The following is a 16299-nucleotide window of genomic DNA, read 5'->3' as shown; positions in this document are numbered from 1 at the left end:
GTCCTCCATGTTGTGCTTTAGAAACCTCTAAGGCTCACTAAAGGTCTACTTTATTACTCTCACATTTTGTCACTTCAGGAGCTCTATGTGAATCATTTTTATCTTACTGGGGTAAAAAGACAACACTTAGAATCCTGTAAATATGGACCATTTTAAGTAAAATTACTTAACTAGCTACTTTTAGTGTTAGGAGTCTTTGTAAATATAAACTCAGAACTACAAGTTAAAGATATAGAGGACGGTCTTTTATTTCCTGGTGGATCATCTAAATAAGTGGTTCTCCTAATTGGCAATCATTCTGGTGATATGTTAATGTAAGGCCGTCCTACGTCCTCGCCCCGTTAGCTATCTTTTCTGCGTCTGCACACTTTCAGCCACATGTATGGTGTGCTACAGTTTCAGACAGTCATTGCAGCTCACCTTTCTCACTGCGGTTCTTTGAAAATGGCAGAGGGTCGTAAGAGGAAAAGTGTCTACGAAGCATATGAGAATTTAAAAAAAGGCCTCAAAAGAGGCATATATCCCAGAATGCTTTGCACGGAGAGCTCTGCTCCCAAAGCACTACGGGATTTGCTATCACAGCGGCCCGCTGTCGCCATAGGCTGCCGCTACCTGACTGCTGCGACTAATAACAAAGATGGCGCAGGCACCGCATGGGGGAGAAGGAGATACGTAACCAACGGAGCAAAAAGTAGAGATCATCTGTCCGACTGGTCATTTAACTGGGTTCACTATAAAGTCCACTATATAGTTCCCACTGTGTGTGGACTTAGTAAGCTTGTATGAGCTATGAGAACAGCACATTTTAAACGGGGCATGCGGGAGGAGAATTAAGCTTGTGCATGCTCTTGCATGCACATTTTTTTTTTAAGTGGAGAGGACAGGTTGTTTAAAAAAATCTTCCGAATTACCTTTAAATGATACAGTTGAGCAAATGTGAAGAAAACTCCTTTGAACTTAATTTTAATTCAATCAACATCTATAATTAATGGTGAATGAATGAAGACTAATTTTTAAAAGCCATTCAAAGTTGGATTTAAAAAGGTGATAGTTTTAGACTGTCCGTATTTCCGCAACAGAGTTGTTCCTTAACAGATATTGCATTTTAATTGTACAGGATATATATACCGCATTATATGTGGGAGAACACGTTCTAAATTGATTTATAAAACCCAAGCATTTTAACAGAGTATACACTTTTTAAACCATTGTATTCTTTATTGGATATATAAAAGTAAACTTATAGTTCATTTTCTTACAGATCTAAAACATCAGCTTTCAGCAGCTTTTTTGCCGTGTATGTTTTTTTCTTAAAAAAATACAATCAGTAGATCAGACCTAAAAGAAAACTAGATTTGTTGTTGTTGTTGACCATAAAAACCTTAATCGTTGTATTTGTCGTTGAATCAGAAGCTTTAGATAACTCTGTCTGTCCTATACTTTACACGTTTTTCTTTTTCTCTGTTTTGTTTTTCAGACCAAAGGAGAAGTTCCTGATTGGTACCAAAGGGCAAAGCAGAAACCTAAATGAGAATTTTCCATAATTTGGAGCCGATTCAGGATTTTTTCTTATGTAAATGTAATAGTACAGTTTTTTCTTGTAAATGGTGTTTATGTTTTTATTACAAAAGTAAAACAAGTCACTTATATCTGGGTGTTTTTGTTTTTGTCCAAATCGTGCTCACCAGTTGCACCAAAATTCCTCATCCTTGGCAGCGTTCAGCTTCGATGCCATTTATTCCTCATCTTTTTCGGCTACACATGCTGGTTGCTACAGACAAGCAACACAGCAGAAACTTTAGCCTTTGATTTGCTCGAGCTGAAACTCCTTTGGCTTTAAATATAGACATACTAGGCATGCCTTTATCATTTCAGACTAAGTTCTTATTGGTGTCATATTAAACTCAGCCACACAGCCACTGGGAAGCAGTGCTGTGACCTTTTCAGTAGTTTTCTTTTAATTGTTCAAAGACATTATCAAAATCCACCCATAAATATAGTTTGTATTTCCTGGTTGGAATGACTCAGTATTTCCTAATTGACTTGTCGTGTTTTCTTTTGATTACACTGATTTAGGAGTACTTTATAATATGCAGAAACAGCTGTAGTTTTATATAAATGTGGACTGAATTTGATGTAAAGTTTTACCTTGAACATCAAAATATTTCATTGGGTTTCAATGTGACAGACCATTATAGAGTACAGCATAAATGATGAGAAAAAAAGAATATATCGGTCTAAAGATTTTAACTAAAAGAATTACAGATATTTGTATCTACCCCCTTCAGTCTGTTGCCCTTAAATAAAATCCAGTGCAACCAACTTTTGCATATCCAAAACATGGATAATGTAGATTATCCATCCTTGGCAGTTTTCATTCATATATGAATGAAAACTTGAATGAAAAATATAATATTCATCAAATAATCAGCAGCTCGAAAATAAAAATATCTGATATTTTATCTGGAATTTAATTGAACACATGGAAACCCATAGATAATATGACACAAAGCTGTTTTATTTAAGCATTTTGAACAATTATTATAGCTATTGCTGCCTATATTACATAGATACAAAGAGAAAATGATCAAAAGAGGATTTTGAACATATAAACCTATGTATTGCAATTGTCTAATTAAAAAATTACTCTTAAGCTTTAAAACCATTTTAATGATTCACTTTCAACAATCAAGCTGTTTTTTTTAAGATGGGGCAATAGGTTTATATGACTTTAATATATATATAAAAAAAAAACAATATCTCCTGATCTAAGAGGTAATTTTCATAGGTTGTGTTTAACTTTCTGAAAACATTGCATTTATGTTTGCACTGGCTGTGAGTCATACTCCTCAACTTAAGAGAAAATTTGAATAAACCTGAATGACTTTCTCTTTCACTGATATAAATCGGTAATATTCTGTCTATTAAATGTGTATGAAGAGTGTTTATCAGTTCACTCTGAAGCTGTAAACAGGAAAACAGAGGATACCTTCTATTTTTTTGTTTTTGTTTCTAAAAGTACTGAATGTTCTCCACCTTTCCCTGTCCGGCCGGTCCTGCGCGCCTCAGGACGCTGCTGTGAATGGACTGAGATGGAGCGAAGGGCGGTGGCCGGCCTGCCTGCCTGCCGGGGAGCGAATAATCAAAGGCTTTGGGGAGGGAGGCTTGGATGGGCGGTGCGGGGTTCCGTATTTACACTGGGCCGCTCCGCCCTACGCAGACTGATAGAAAACTGTCTGCGGGCCGGAGGGATGGAACAAGTGGAAGGAGATGTTGCCGACAGGCACACATTAATTACTCCGCCACACGCTCAGCAGCAGCAGCTCGTCCGGCTCCGCTCCTTCCTCATTGCGCTGTAGCAGCAGCAGCAGCATCCTCCTCTCTGTGGAACAGGATCATCCGGGCAGCTGCTTCGGAGCTTCATGGCCGCAGCCCTGACGATGAGCGGCGCGCAGGAGGACCCGTTCTACCCGCTGCAGAAAGCTGCCTTCTCCCTGGACGACTCGGCGCTGTTCGGCTTGGACTGCAAGATCTCCGACTCGGACAAGGCAGGACAGAATGACTACACACAGGTAGGGAATCAAAGCAACTTCACATGTTATGTGTGTCTTTGAATGGGCGTGGCAGATAGCAGAGCGACCCCAGGTTTGTTTCCCTCCTGGCCTGGAAATGATAAACGCGTGCGCCACTGTCTGATTGCATTTCTCCCTTTTATTTTATTTATTTATTTGCTCTATTTCGGCCCTAAGCGATCAGGCTACCACCAGCAGACGCATTCAGCGCATGTTTGTCTGTGCCAGCCAGTTGGTCACCAGCTGTTGGCCTCCTTTGGTGTCCACTCACACCATCATACCACAGTAACGACAACTGACTCTGTCCTCAGTTATGGGGAAACTTGTGCAGCAAAGTGTGTGTAACAGCTGGTAGGGTTGTGGATCCTCAAATAGCAGCCCATCCCCAGACTACTACTGCTGCTGCTGCTGCAGCGGACAGGGAGACAGACATGGGTGTTTCCCCCCATTCCCTGTCATGGTGCCTTTCATCCTCTGCTGCCTGGCTTATCTAACTTTCATGGCACCATATCAAGGTGAAACATTCAACTGTTATAATTGCGCCAATTTTAAGTTTCTTATTTCGTTTATGTCAAAACATGGTTATATCCTTTACTGCTGGCCAAGGAGTTCAAGTTCAGCCTTTGCAGACAGCCAGGGAATGTTGCAGCTGCCGATTGATGGCTACATGATAAATGCTTTAGCAGTGAATGTTCTATCAAACATTTGTCTGAGAATAGATTTAGTAGAAGCGTGCTGATTGGTTGTGTTTATTGTCTCATCAGGTGAAGTGTGAAATGGAGCGGTATCTCTCACCTCCTGCCTTTCCGCCTCAAGCAGAGAGCCAGCAGAAGTCACACAGAGACACCACATCTGTGGTGGACCAGTTCTTTGGTGGAGATCATTCTGGGGCTCCCTACACGCTGAACATGAACTTTTACCTCCCCGACGTGGCCTACCTGAGGATGGGCTCTTGCGAGCAAGCGCGGCCCCCTCCGTCCCAGAACTGCGCTGGCCTTGGCCAAATTAAAACTGAAACTGCCTCTTCGTGTTTCGCCCCCAACCTACAGTCTCACTGCCCCAACAGTACGCCCACGAGCAGCTGCAGCACATCTGGGCATGACCCCGGCAACGTTGCCTTGGAAACCTCAGCCATAAACATGACGCTGACAGGGTTACCAGACTTCACTAGTGTTTTTACCCAGTCAGGAGGAGAGGTGTTCATCAAACAGGAAATGCCGTCGCAGTTCGAGCAGCACGGCATCCACCCCGACAACAGCGGCTCGCTCTTTCAGCTCCTGAGCACTGGCTTGGAGCATCACCACAACGATGGCATGGAGGCCCAGCAGCAGATGCAGCACAACTCCACTGCTCATTCACCTTTTCATGATTTGTCAGTAGCTGCAGCTTCTTCCCAGCAAGACCAGAGCACCAAAGCGGGCTACCACACCCTTTCTGCCGGGGTCTACGTGCATCCCCATGCTCAGGTGCACTCACATTTTTTGCAGCAGCAGGTGCCCTACTTGCCGCCCTCCCCGCCCAGCTCAGAGCCAGGCAGCCCAGACAGGCAGAAGGAGCTGCTCCACACCCTTTCCCCCCCTCCATCGTACGCTGCCACCATCGCCTCCAAGCTGGCAGGGACCACACCGGGTCTCAACCCTGTCCCAGGACCATCCGGCTTCGCCCTGCCAAACAACGGGGCTCCTACACCGGTCCATGGTCCGGCGACTCAGACCACAACCCAGAACTCCACAACTGTCCGCTACAACCGGAGGAACAACCCAGACTTGGAGAAACGCCGGATCCACCACTGTGATTACCCAGGTTAGCAGAGCAGCATTCGCAGGCTGATACTTCCTGCTGTATTGTATGTTTGTGTCTCTCCCGGCGCTGTGGTCAGGCTGATGTTTGGTCACTCAGAAAGGTCACCATTATGACAACCAGATTCATTTTAAGACTCCTCTGCATTTTTTTGAAATTACAGGTTGCTCTTATAATTACTCTCCCAGACTGTAGGGTCACCATGCCTACATGACATAGTCTGCTGTAAATTCTGCGTCGTTGCTTTAATGGAAATCATCTTCCCAATCATTTTCCTTTACTATAAAGTCTAAAAGGCCATTTGAATCTATTATCACAACTTAAACGTCTTTTTTCAATCCCAGTGTGGCGTTCCCACCGGCTGGAATGATTGTATCATGAACCTGTGCGTCTGTGGCTGTTTTAATTACACAGACGCTCTCCTGCAGTCATTTGATCTTTTTTCTCCGCAACACACACACACAAAAACACACATTTGCATGCATGCTTGAGATTGCTTGCTTTAGTTAAAGTATTTTCTTAAACTGCTCAACAAACAGCCACACGCACTCAAGCTGTACGATGTGCAGCAACTTGTAGAACATGTTAACTAGCTTGTGGTGGCTTGTAAAAAAAAAAAAAGAAAGAGAGAAGGGATTTCGGCGAGCTCCCTGCAGCCTGTTCGTACATGTTTAACTTCTTTAAAAGTGAGATGACACAAATCCATCATTTCAGCAAGTCCGCCTTTCATAAAGATATATTTTAGCTGTAGTTTTTGGGCGGCACAGTCCAATCACAGCAGGGCGGCATTCTTAGATGTTCTAATTATTTTCTTATAACTACGATCTTATGAGGATAAGCTTTAATGCTTTGAGTTTTGGACAAAGTGCTAGGATCCTTCTTTTTTTTTTTTTTGAGAATCTCCGAAACTTTTACTGTGCTTCATTCCACACTGCTTCTGCTCTTCATTAGCTCAAATTTCTTGCATACCGCAGCTCGGTTTATTGGGTAAATGCATATCTGACACAAGCAGATTATTCTGTCTAAGCTGTCTGCTTTTGTTTATCTCCATGTCTTTGCCTCAGGCTGCAAGAAGGTCTACACCAAGTCGTCCCATCTGAAAGCCCACCTCAGGACTCACACGGGTAAGACTTTCCTCTAATCAATGCACTTTTTTGCCCGGTGCGCTCAGGTTTCAGTATCTGCGCTGGTACCGTGTTGCTAGGCAGGCCATGGTCTTCTTGTCATGTGTTTGTAAATGTATCCCCATTCCTCATCCTCAGCCCCAATATACTATTCCATCAAAACAGGTGGAAGTGCCACACTTCTGCCAGGGGGATGACTCGCACAGTATGTGATCAGGGCTAGACATGTGCTGCCATCTTTCACAGAACCATGTTTGCAGATCCAATTATATTGTTCAGCTACACTTTTCTGACCCTATTGTTTTGGGGGTTTTTTTGGCTACAATTAAAGCCAATTTTTAATCCAACTCTGACTAGATAAAGCATAACACCTATAGAGGATGTCATCTTTTTGTAGTTTATTGTACATCATCTCTCCAGGGGCATCATATAAGGCGTTTTTCATTAAGTGCACTTTATTTGGCCCTATACATTAGCAGGACAACAGTTGAGCCATAAGAGAACATATCAGGAAACAATCAAACTAACCAAAGATGTCTCTGCCATAGAGAGATGCTGCTCTGATAGATCCTCAGCAGTCATTTTGAACAATATTGTTTTAAAAACAATGTCGTCTGGTTAATATGAGCTGGTGTTTTTTTCAGATCCCTTGTTTTAATCCCCCCTCTACCTCTGCTAAAAACGATCTCCAAGCAGACATATTCCTAAACACAATCCTACTACCTAAACCTATCATTCTTTCACCTGCAATACAGTACATATACCAGCAGCATAGTTTCCTGTTCAAACAGAAAAAACATCCCAACACTCCATGGTCAGAGGTGTAAAAGAGGGAATTTTTTTTATCTTTATAGATTTTTTCCTTATTTAATATTAACTAACAAGGTTTAAAATTGATTTATGCTTAATTAGTGCCTTTTACCTTTGATTTCAAAATTAAAAAGAGCTATTTCAGTAGGTTATTGATTTGTTTGCTTTTGAATTAGTCATAAAGATTACCTGAGATCTATTTTACAAATAAAATTAGGAAATGAATAAATTCCAGATTCCAAATGATGCTGTATAAATATGCATATAAATCTGATATATCCACACATAATTTCCAAGAGTATGAATTCAGAAATGATAGGAGTCCAAGTTTATCATTTAGTCATGAAGAATTTGGAAGTGAGGGTTTTATGCTGTGCAGTTATGTTCATATTCCTGTTTACGTCAATCTAACTAGGATACATTATTAAATTATCTAATGTGTTGGGCCTCTACATGCAAACCAATGAGATGGAATATTTCAAACTGGAATAAAAACAAATTAATACCAGTTAAATTTCTAAAGATCAACATTTTAATCGTAACAGTTTGCTTTAGCTTCTCCATGAACGGTCTTATAACCATGGCTCAGTGGGATCACCGATGTATAACTTTGGTTTAAGTGCAAAGTTCAGTCATTTGTAACCCTAATACAGCTCCAACGCTTCAGAATATATGAATAGTCGTCCAAAAAGATGAATTATTCACCAAATTCTAGCAAATACTAGGAGATCAGCTTAATTCGGAAGCTTCTGGTTTAGTTTTTGTCATTGTGGTCGCATGGTTCCAGACCTTTCCTGCCCTCGACCACAGAGATTTTTGAATCGGTCAGGGACAACCAAAGCCTGTAATTTGCTGTTTTCTAATTATTCTCTGTAAGAAAATGTAGTTGGATGACTAAACACTATCAATACGAATAACCTATTTTTAAAAAATAGAATAAAATAGGGCTAAGTTTGCGGCTAATACATGCAAAACATGGCTATTTTTTGGCCCTTTATGTCCATAATTCATAGAAACTGAAACATAACAGTTTAAATGCACTGTATGAAATGATTCCTTCACTGGTAGGGAAAGTCAAAAAGACAAAATCTGGGTATGGAGAGGTAAAATGTCAGGGAGCAGCTCTGTTAAAAAGCCTCTTGTCTTCATGGACCAAAGTAAACCCAAAGCAGAATTAAAATGCATCTATTGTCTCTGTCCTTCTAAATGCCGTAAAAAATCCTCCAGTGGAAAAAAATCAGCTATGTTTCTTGTTTATTTGTGTAGGTGAAAAGAGAAATTACAATGTGTGTACACTCTAACACATAGGACTTTTTTTCTGCACAAATGGAAAAAGTTTAATCACTTCCTTTTTAAAAAAAATTCTCCTCCAAACAATCCTTGTGGCTTCACTTTCCCTTTATCTGTGATCCCTTCCATCTCTATCTTCGTCTCAATCGGTTTCCTCCTTTCATATTTAGATTTGAACCATTTCGGTTTTCCTGGACAAGCAGAGTAAACAAACAAGTGCTTAGGTGTTGAGCCCCTCCTCGCTCCAGCTGACAAAACAAAGCTTCTGTTGATGAGCTACGCATTCCTGGCTCATCTGGAAGTACACACAAAAAGCTCACTCTCACCCAGAATCGGTTCCACTCATGAATCTGGGTTATTTTATTTTTTAAAATCTTTTAAACGGCATTGCATGTGTGAGTTTGTATGAAGTGCATATAAATATTAGGAACATGACACGACAATTGGCCCTGGCGTCATTCATGCTGCAGGCTGATTGTGGTTATTGCAGTTATTATAGACTGCAAGATGAGAGAGCAACATGTAAACGGCTGTATAGCTGCAGCTATATATCCTCCCTGCTTTCATCTGCCCCGTTTTTTCCCCCTCTGTCCCTTCCATTCATCCAGTCGCCGTCCTATCATTTTTTTTCTATGACCCCCACCCTTTGCGAAATCCCCCTCCCCCTCAGATTTATTTCTATCTTTGTATATTACTCATTCCACTTCTCTTGTTCAGTTGCTTGAATGCACACTGACACATCGACACACACTTCCTCATACACCTGTCAGTAATCTGTATGAGATGATTCCTAATGCGTTTGGGCCCCGGTGGGAGTTCCCACTCTAATCTCCATCAACATCCATTACCCTGATTGTGAGTGTGTTGGTCTATATTGGTTGTGCAGGGTGGGTGGATGTGTCTGAAAAACGGATCCAGTTTGCCCTTTCATATCTCTGCTTATCTCCTGCCTCTGTGTGCATGCTCAGGTGTGTGTGGATGTGTTTCTTTAGCGAGGCGACGTGATTCATCATGTAGCAGCTTAATTGCGGTTGTTTCAGCGATGCTTCACAGCGTGTTGTGCTTGTTCAAAGAGTTGATGCAACCCGAGGAAGCTTAAAAACTACTTAACTACTTGCTTAACCTCTACTTTGAGCTGCATAATCAGTTTAGATTCAACACTTAGGAATAAAGACTTCACACTTTAATGCTATTGAGGCAATTTAGCGTTTTGACCTCCTTAAGCTAACTGGATAGCAGTGTTTGCAAACGTATGCAGAGATTCATATCTTTCCACGGAAACCTTTTATGTGTGGTGGCCGTAGGCATTCTTCTTTCAAAATGCCTCCTTAATTTTCTACTGAACTCATTTGGGGTGACACGCTAGGTGACAATTTTTGCAAAGAACAAGCGTAGGATGAACTTTCTGTTTTGTTTTAACTGTGTAAGGGTCAGCTGTTAAGCAATGCAGCTCCATATCATGACATTCCCATCTCCGTGCTCCACTTTCAGCACATTTTACTTGCTCTTGCATAAGAAAATCAAGGATGATATGAGAGCTGAACATTTTTTTGTTTAAAGCTGTAGTAATGTGATTGTATCTGATGCAAAAGTTTTTTTTTTTAAGTTACGTTTCGTAAGGGTGGTTTATCAAGAATAAGAAGGAATCGCTCAAGCATTGTAATCAGTTGACTTTTGATTGGTGATCAGTAGGTCAAATCTTTCAAAATTGTTTTGTTTCTGTTTTTTTCTGTTTATCAAATGAATAAAATCTCCTAACTTTCCCCAGGTTTTCAAAACACCAACAAACATCAATATCATAGATGCACTTTCCCATCTGATCAATATTATATTCTAAGGTTAGAGACAGCTTTGTGTAATACTTTGACTTTCCCTTTTTCCCCTTTTTTTTCCCTTGACTATATTTATATGGGTTGCCCTGCGAAAGCCTGGTGACCTTTCAAAGGTGTACCCCGCCTCTCGCCCGTTGACTGCTGGAGATAGGTACCAACACCCCTCGCAACCCCGCTTGGGATTAGCGTGACAGAAAATGGATGGATATATTTCATGTTATGCTCAATAGCTTGGAAAGTAAATGAGTTGTTTTAAACTCAGAATCAGCAAGTCGTACTTATGAGAAAAGGAAACCCAGTAAAGATTGATTCATCGCTATAAATAAATCTTCAGTTGATTTGTGTAGTTATTCTCTGTTAAAGAGATGTATTTGTCTCAGAAAGTAAACATTTAAATGTTTAAAAAGGGCATAGCTATGCCTTGCAAGTTGAAGGCACAAAAGGTGTTTGGGCCAAGAGGCTGAGACAGGTGGTAATGTAAAGGTTGAAGAGTGACTCCTCGTGTATTTTGGCAAATCGCCTGAAGCCAGAGGCGTGGAATGAAGAAGTGACAAACAGTCTAAACCCATCAAAGACATGCCAGAAGCAGTGGTAGACAATACAGAGGAGTATCTGTGGGAAACTTGCACAGTTCTGTGTTGGAGTGCTTGATAAATGCCTCTGAGTGACAGCGTTATGACTGTATATGCTGTCAGCCAACAGGAATTTTCAGTGAAGCCTGTTTTCCTAGTTTCTCCACCTGACTTTGAGTCATTTAGAGGATTTAGCCTGTGTTTTCATTAAAACCACTGCCATCGCTACGTGCAACTCAAAAGGATTCTGCTCCGTTGCACAACTGTAAAGGTTCACCCGAGCACCTGTGTTAACTCACCCTGTCGTACCTAAATATGCATCACTAATAGTCTTCTTCTCCTCCATCTTTGCAGGTGAGAAGCCGTACAGGTGCACATGGGACAGCTGCGACTGGCGCTTCGCCCGTTCGGACGAGCTTACCCGCCACTACCGGAAACACACGGGCGCCAAACCCTTCCAGTGCACCGTCTGTTCTCGCTCCTTTTCCAGATCCGACCACCTCGCCCTGCACATGAAGAGACACCAGAACTAGCGACGGTTTGCACACATGCAGGAGTCGTACTGTCTTCATCTTGAAACTCACATAAAGCACTCACCTCGTCTCCAACAGCTACAGTGTTAAACGACTGCGTGATGCCAAGAAGCATCATTCGCTATATCAATACAGCGGTTTAGGAAGAAGGTGGTGGACTATTTTTTTGCTCACCACCCTCACAGTGAATTTCTCTGGACAAAAAAAAAAACTAAACAGGAAAATCCACAACCTAAAAAAAAAATGGTAGCTCCTTCGTGTTTCCAGTCCATTTGGATTTGGTGTGACTGGAATGAAATGCATAAAAAAAAAAAAAAAAACATGGTTTGTCTTTGTTGTAATACAGAACTCCTTAATTCAAACCTCTTCTTTGTTTACTTGTTGGTAGCTTTGTCTAAATAGCTGGAATATCCAGATTTGAATTTTTAACCAAATCTTTCGGTTTGCACTAGAACTGATCATACATCTCATGCACCACCAAAACGATCATTTTCACAACTGGACACGCCACGCCAGTCATCGCTGTCCGGACATTAAAAATTCAAAGCATTTATTCTCCTGAGACAAACGAAGATCGAGCAGAGAAAAACATGAGAGTAAGATAGAGATGGTGAGACTGAATTGTTTTTCATTTTATAGAGAGCTGATCTGCAGATGGCTGAGTAACGTAGGGACATGGGTGGATTGTAAAAAGCAGCCATTAGGCGATCAATTATTTAGGATGTGTTCTCGATGGATGTCCAGCTGGAGAAATGTAAGCAGACCTGACTCTGTTAAAACAGAAGCAGCTGTATTTATGCACAAGCTTGAATTCAATTTCTGTGCAGATTGTGCCATTCATTTTATTTCATTTTTGTACATCTTAACCAAAGTTTTAATCTTCACCATCAACACCTTATGAAGTGCCTCCTTCTCTGGGTATCGTGTTCCTGTTCTGCCAGAGCTGTGATTAGTGTAGGCGGTTCTTTTAAACACACATGGTGCTGTTTTTTGTTTTTTTTTTGGTTCCTGTTCTATTCTAATCTCTAAGCATAGTATAGGGAGAGGGAAACAAAAAAACTTTAATATGCTAAAGCTGATCACCCCATTGTAATATAACAGCTCAGTTCTGAGCAACTCATAAACATCCTGACATTGTGTGGAGCTTTTATACTAAAGTGACTGTCTCTTCCTCCAAGGAGATTTTTTTAGCCTTTTTTTATCTTGTAAACAGATAACTAGCAACTGGGTTCAATCAGGCCTTCAAGCTCAAACAGGTGCTCAGTTAGAGGACAGATTCACTACGTTTATGACTTGTGATATTTACTAACAAAGAAGCTGAATATTTTACACAGCAATTTTGTCTTCATCGCTGGTTAGAGATACATCAGTTCGTTTTCAAAATGATTTTTTTAAATCTCTTAAGTAAAGCTTTGACTTGCTGATACTAAAATCCCCTTTCATGAAATATAAGAACAGCATTCAAAATTTAGTTATTTAGCCTCTGTGCCTTGATTGGAGATTTATTTCTGCTTTTATGAAAGCAGATACATACAGTTATTGTAGTAAATGTAAAACTGGAAACTTTAAACCAACAATATGCCAGAGCAATTAGCAATTACCTTTGCCAAATCCAGCATATGGAATAAAAAATGAAGGTTGAAGAGCCAATCACAGCAATTTTTCTGTTCTCAAATGATACTCCCTGCTATGATATGACAGTCTTGCTCTCTCTCTCGCTATTTCAAAGCTCAACAATTTTTCTTCCCTGATCCTGAAATGCATAATTTCCTTTAGTCTTCTTTGTGCATCTATAGCAACAACAGAAAAAGGTAAGTTTTTGTCTGCAGACCCCAATATTGCTTACCTAGATCATATTTTTAAGTCATCAATGAGGTCAGCCAAGCTGAAAACTGACCTAAATTAGTTAGAAGCTGTTTTCTTTAGTATCTAAGCAAATTTAAACTGATCTCTATAATCACTGCGCCAGAATCCATTAAGGCCTAATGTAGCTTCTTATATTAAATCAATGAAATCAAACAGAAAATTGTAATAAAATGAGTTTCAATTGATTTTGTTTGTAGATGTAGGACAAAAACGCTTTATCATATGTCTTAATGGATTATTTTATGCACCGAACATGAGATTTAGTAGGAAATAAGTGAACCTGTCCTCTAACATAGACCCGAGTGTCAGTTTGATGGTGTGATTCAGCCTTTATCTATAACTGTAATTGTTCATTCACTGCAGGTAGCTTAAAATAATATAGCACTGTAATCTAACAAGGGAAATCTCTCTATTTATTTAATTGTGTAGAAGCTGGGACATAACTGATCCACTGTGGTTTTACCCCAGCATAAATGCCTTAATGTAAATAAATGCACTGTAAATACATTTTTGTTCCCTTTTTTATTGTTTGTAAACAAAAGGGCAGGAAATGAGGAAAATGCCCGGCATCCAAAAATATTTGAGCCTTTCTCCTCAGTTTTGCTCTCTCGTCCAAACTATAATGATGCCATTGTTTAACAACTTATTTTTTGTAGTCTATTTGTCTTTTCTCTTCCTTCCATGGTAAACGTTCCAAAGACAAAAGTTGTTTTCTCCTCAACTGAGTGAAACCAATGCTAATAAAGTCAAATGACACTTTTACAGATGTGTTGTCGGGCTGAAATTATTGAAATGGGAACATTTCCGTTCTCCTAACCTGCTTCCATGTGGAAATAATGCAAACATAAGCTACAGTGAGTGCTTTCTCCATGAGGTTTGGATTAAAGCTGGGGCCTGCTGTGCAGCTAGAAAGCAAAGTGCCTGAGGGGATATTAAAACAAGTCTGAATAAAGCAAACTGCGCATTATATCATCTTAAAATCAGAGAGCTTTTATTATAGCATTGATCGAGCTGATTTTTGTGATGGAGAGCAAATAAAGATAAGGAAAAAAAGACATAGGAGAGGCAGGGGCCCCTTATCCAGGACCTGTAAGTAACCTGCAGTACTCTTGCTGTCAACAAACAATAGCTCTTTGATATCACAGCAAGAGACAATGGACAAGAAAATAAATCTGACCACCACTTGGGGACCAGAGAGGGGGATCCCACTGCATTGAACTGGACTTTTAAACACGCTCTCGGCACCATATGTTCCTGGTTTGAGTCACAAATGTGACCCGGGGTCTCTGTTGTAATCTACCTCAGATGTCTGCAGAGGGGAGGAAGATAGAGAGAAAAGAAGTGAAATGCAGAACAATCCAAACAAAAGAATCTCTGGAGGGACCCAATCAGCCACTTCCGCCCTCCTACATCTCCTCCTCCGCTCTACTTCTTATTTGATTTCATTTTTCTCTCCTGCTTTGCCTTGTCTTTCCAGGCACCGTAGCCCCTCCGGTACTTTATCGGTGGGAAGTACTGCTGCTCTGTAGGTCAGAGAGGAAGCCGTTCTCATAACCTGCTCAAATCCTCATCTTCATTCAGAAAAGAAAGCCTGGCAGGTATTTGTTAGAAGCTGTGATGTAAGGGAAGAAGCAGAGAGGCTGTCACACACACACACACACACCCTCAGCAGTGATGAGTGAGTGGGAGCTACCGGTTCATGTTTTTGGATCAGCTAAATTAATGTCACACATCTGGAAGAGGGCTTCTGCCTGCTCCACCCTCCGCTGTGATGCGTTGGTGTGATTCCCAGTTTCCCCTTTTATGAGTGTGTTTGTGAGTGTGCATGCTGGTATAAAGTTTCCAGTGCACCTCTCTTGAAACAGACCACCCACTCAGAGGACCCACAGAGTGACCGAGGAGAGAGCGGATAGACACTGACTTAACCTCACATGTGCAGCTCTGTTTAAAATCAACTCTTCCCGATTTTCTCAGAATAGAACATGTTATCAGAGATGGGGGAGATACGGCAGCAGCTGACATGTTAGTTTGCAGTGAAAAATAATATGAAACATGGAGGGAGGTGAAGGGTTCACTGCGAGATGTTTTTACAGAATGTTGCCTCAGGTGAACTGAGCTACATCATCAAAGCTGAAGCCTCACCTTAGCTACTCCTGTTTGACGTTAATGCCTGTGCTGCCGGTGATCATGCTGATGAGTTGGTTGCATCATTATAACCATTGAGCACAAAAATCTGGATCATTTCTGTTCTCTTTAACATATTTTAGGGTGTGTCATTAGAATTTTATGTGAAAGTCTTTTAGAGAATGCGTTCTAGCATTGTGGCCCATTCTTTATACACCAGCTCAAACTTTTAACTTCATTTCATCAGATATTTTCCTAGTTACTCATCTGTTAAGGCCTCTTTTCTTGTTGTGCATGACTAATGGTTGTCCTGTCAACCAATTTTTTTCACCAGAGCTGATAATCTCTGCAGCTCCTCCAGGGTCACATGGGTCTCTCTGATTACTTCTCCCCTAGCCTGGCTTTTTAGTTTCACCGGACAGCTTGTCCAATCTCTCCATTTTCAGCGACGGATTGGAAATTCATTGAAAAGTCATTTTAATTTTTTTAATTTGTTTTATAACCTGTGTCCCTTGGTTTTTATTATGCTGTTAGTATCAAAGTGTTCAAGTATTCTCTATTAAACATCTGTTCACAGAGCAGCTGGAAATAAAAAATTGATTGCTATAAATGGCCTTCGTTTGATTTTGTTTCGGCAAAAAACAAAAGTAGGCTCTATATCTATCTATCTATCTATCTATCTATATCTATCTATCTATCTATCTATCTATCTATCTATCTATCTATCTATCTATCTATCTATCTATCTATCTATCTATCTATCTATCTATCTATCT

General features: G+C 40.6%; 2 protein-coding genes across 2 annotated transcripts in view; both read left to right on the top strand.

Moving 5' to 3' along the window:
* Nucleotides 1–1947, top strand: part of pibf1 (progesterone immunomodulatory binding factor 1) — a 30289-nt gene extending 28342 nt beyond the window's left edge. Inside the window, exon 18 of the mRNA XM_015385183.1 lies at nucleotides 1478–1947. Coding sequence (XP_015240669.1) covers nucleotides 1478–1531 — 54 coding nt within the window. The 3' untranslated portion in view covers nucleotides 1532–1947. The remainder of the gene's footprint in view (nucleotides 1–1477) is intronic.
* A 1136-nt stretch (nucleotides 1948–3083) lies between these two features.
* On the top strand, nucleotides 3084–15923 carry klf5 (Kruppel-like factor 5 (intestinal)). The gene is made up of 4 exons (XM_015385210.1): nucleotides 3084–3572; nucleotides 4337–5375; nucleotides 6437–6496; nucleotides 11355–15923. The coding sequence occupies exons 1-4, from the start codon at nucleotides 3423–3425 to the stop codon at nucleotides 11531–11533; spliced, it is 1428 nt and encodes a 475-aa protein (XP_015240696.1). The 5' UTR covers nucleotides 3084–3422; the 3' UTR covers nucleotides 11534–15923.
* The last annotated feature ends 376 nt before the right edge of the window (nucleotides 15924–16299 follow it).

This window comes from Cyprinodon variegatus, unplaced genomic scaffold (genome assembly GCF_000732505.1).
Source record: "Cyprinodon variegatus isolate N-32 unplaced genomic scaffold, C_variegatus-1.0 Scaffold333, whole genome shotgun sequence".
NCBI classification, from domain to species: domain Eukaryota; kingdom Metazoa; phylum Chordata; class Actinopteri; order Cyprinodontiformes; family Cyprinodontidae; genus Cyprinodon; species Cyprinodon variegatus.
This window is presented reverse-complemented; position numbering and strand designations above follow the sequence as displayed.

What these genes read in the sequence shown, in the direction of transcription:
- klf5 (XM_015385210.1), top strand. Translation starts at nt 3,423, where the DNA reads ATGGCCGCAGCCCTGACGATGAGCGGCGCGCAGGAGGACCCGTTCTAC. An exon ending in CCACCACTGTGATTACCCAG is followed by an intron (nt 5,376 to 6,436) that starts GTTAGCAGAGCA and finishes TCTTTGCCTCAG; the next exon opens with GCTGCAAGAAGGTCTACACC. An exon ending in CCACCTCAGGACTCACACGG is followed by an intron (nt 6,497 to 11,354) that starts GTAAGACTTTCC and finishes CCATCTTTGCAG; the next exon opens with GTGAGAAGCCGTACAGGTGC.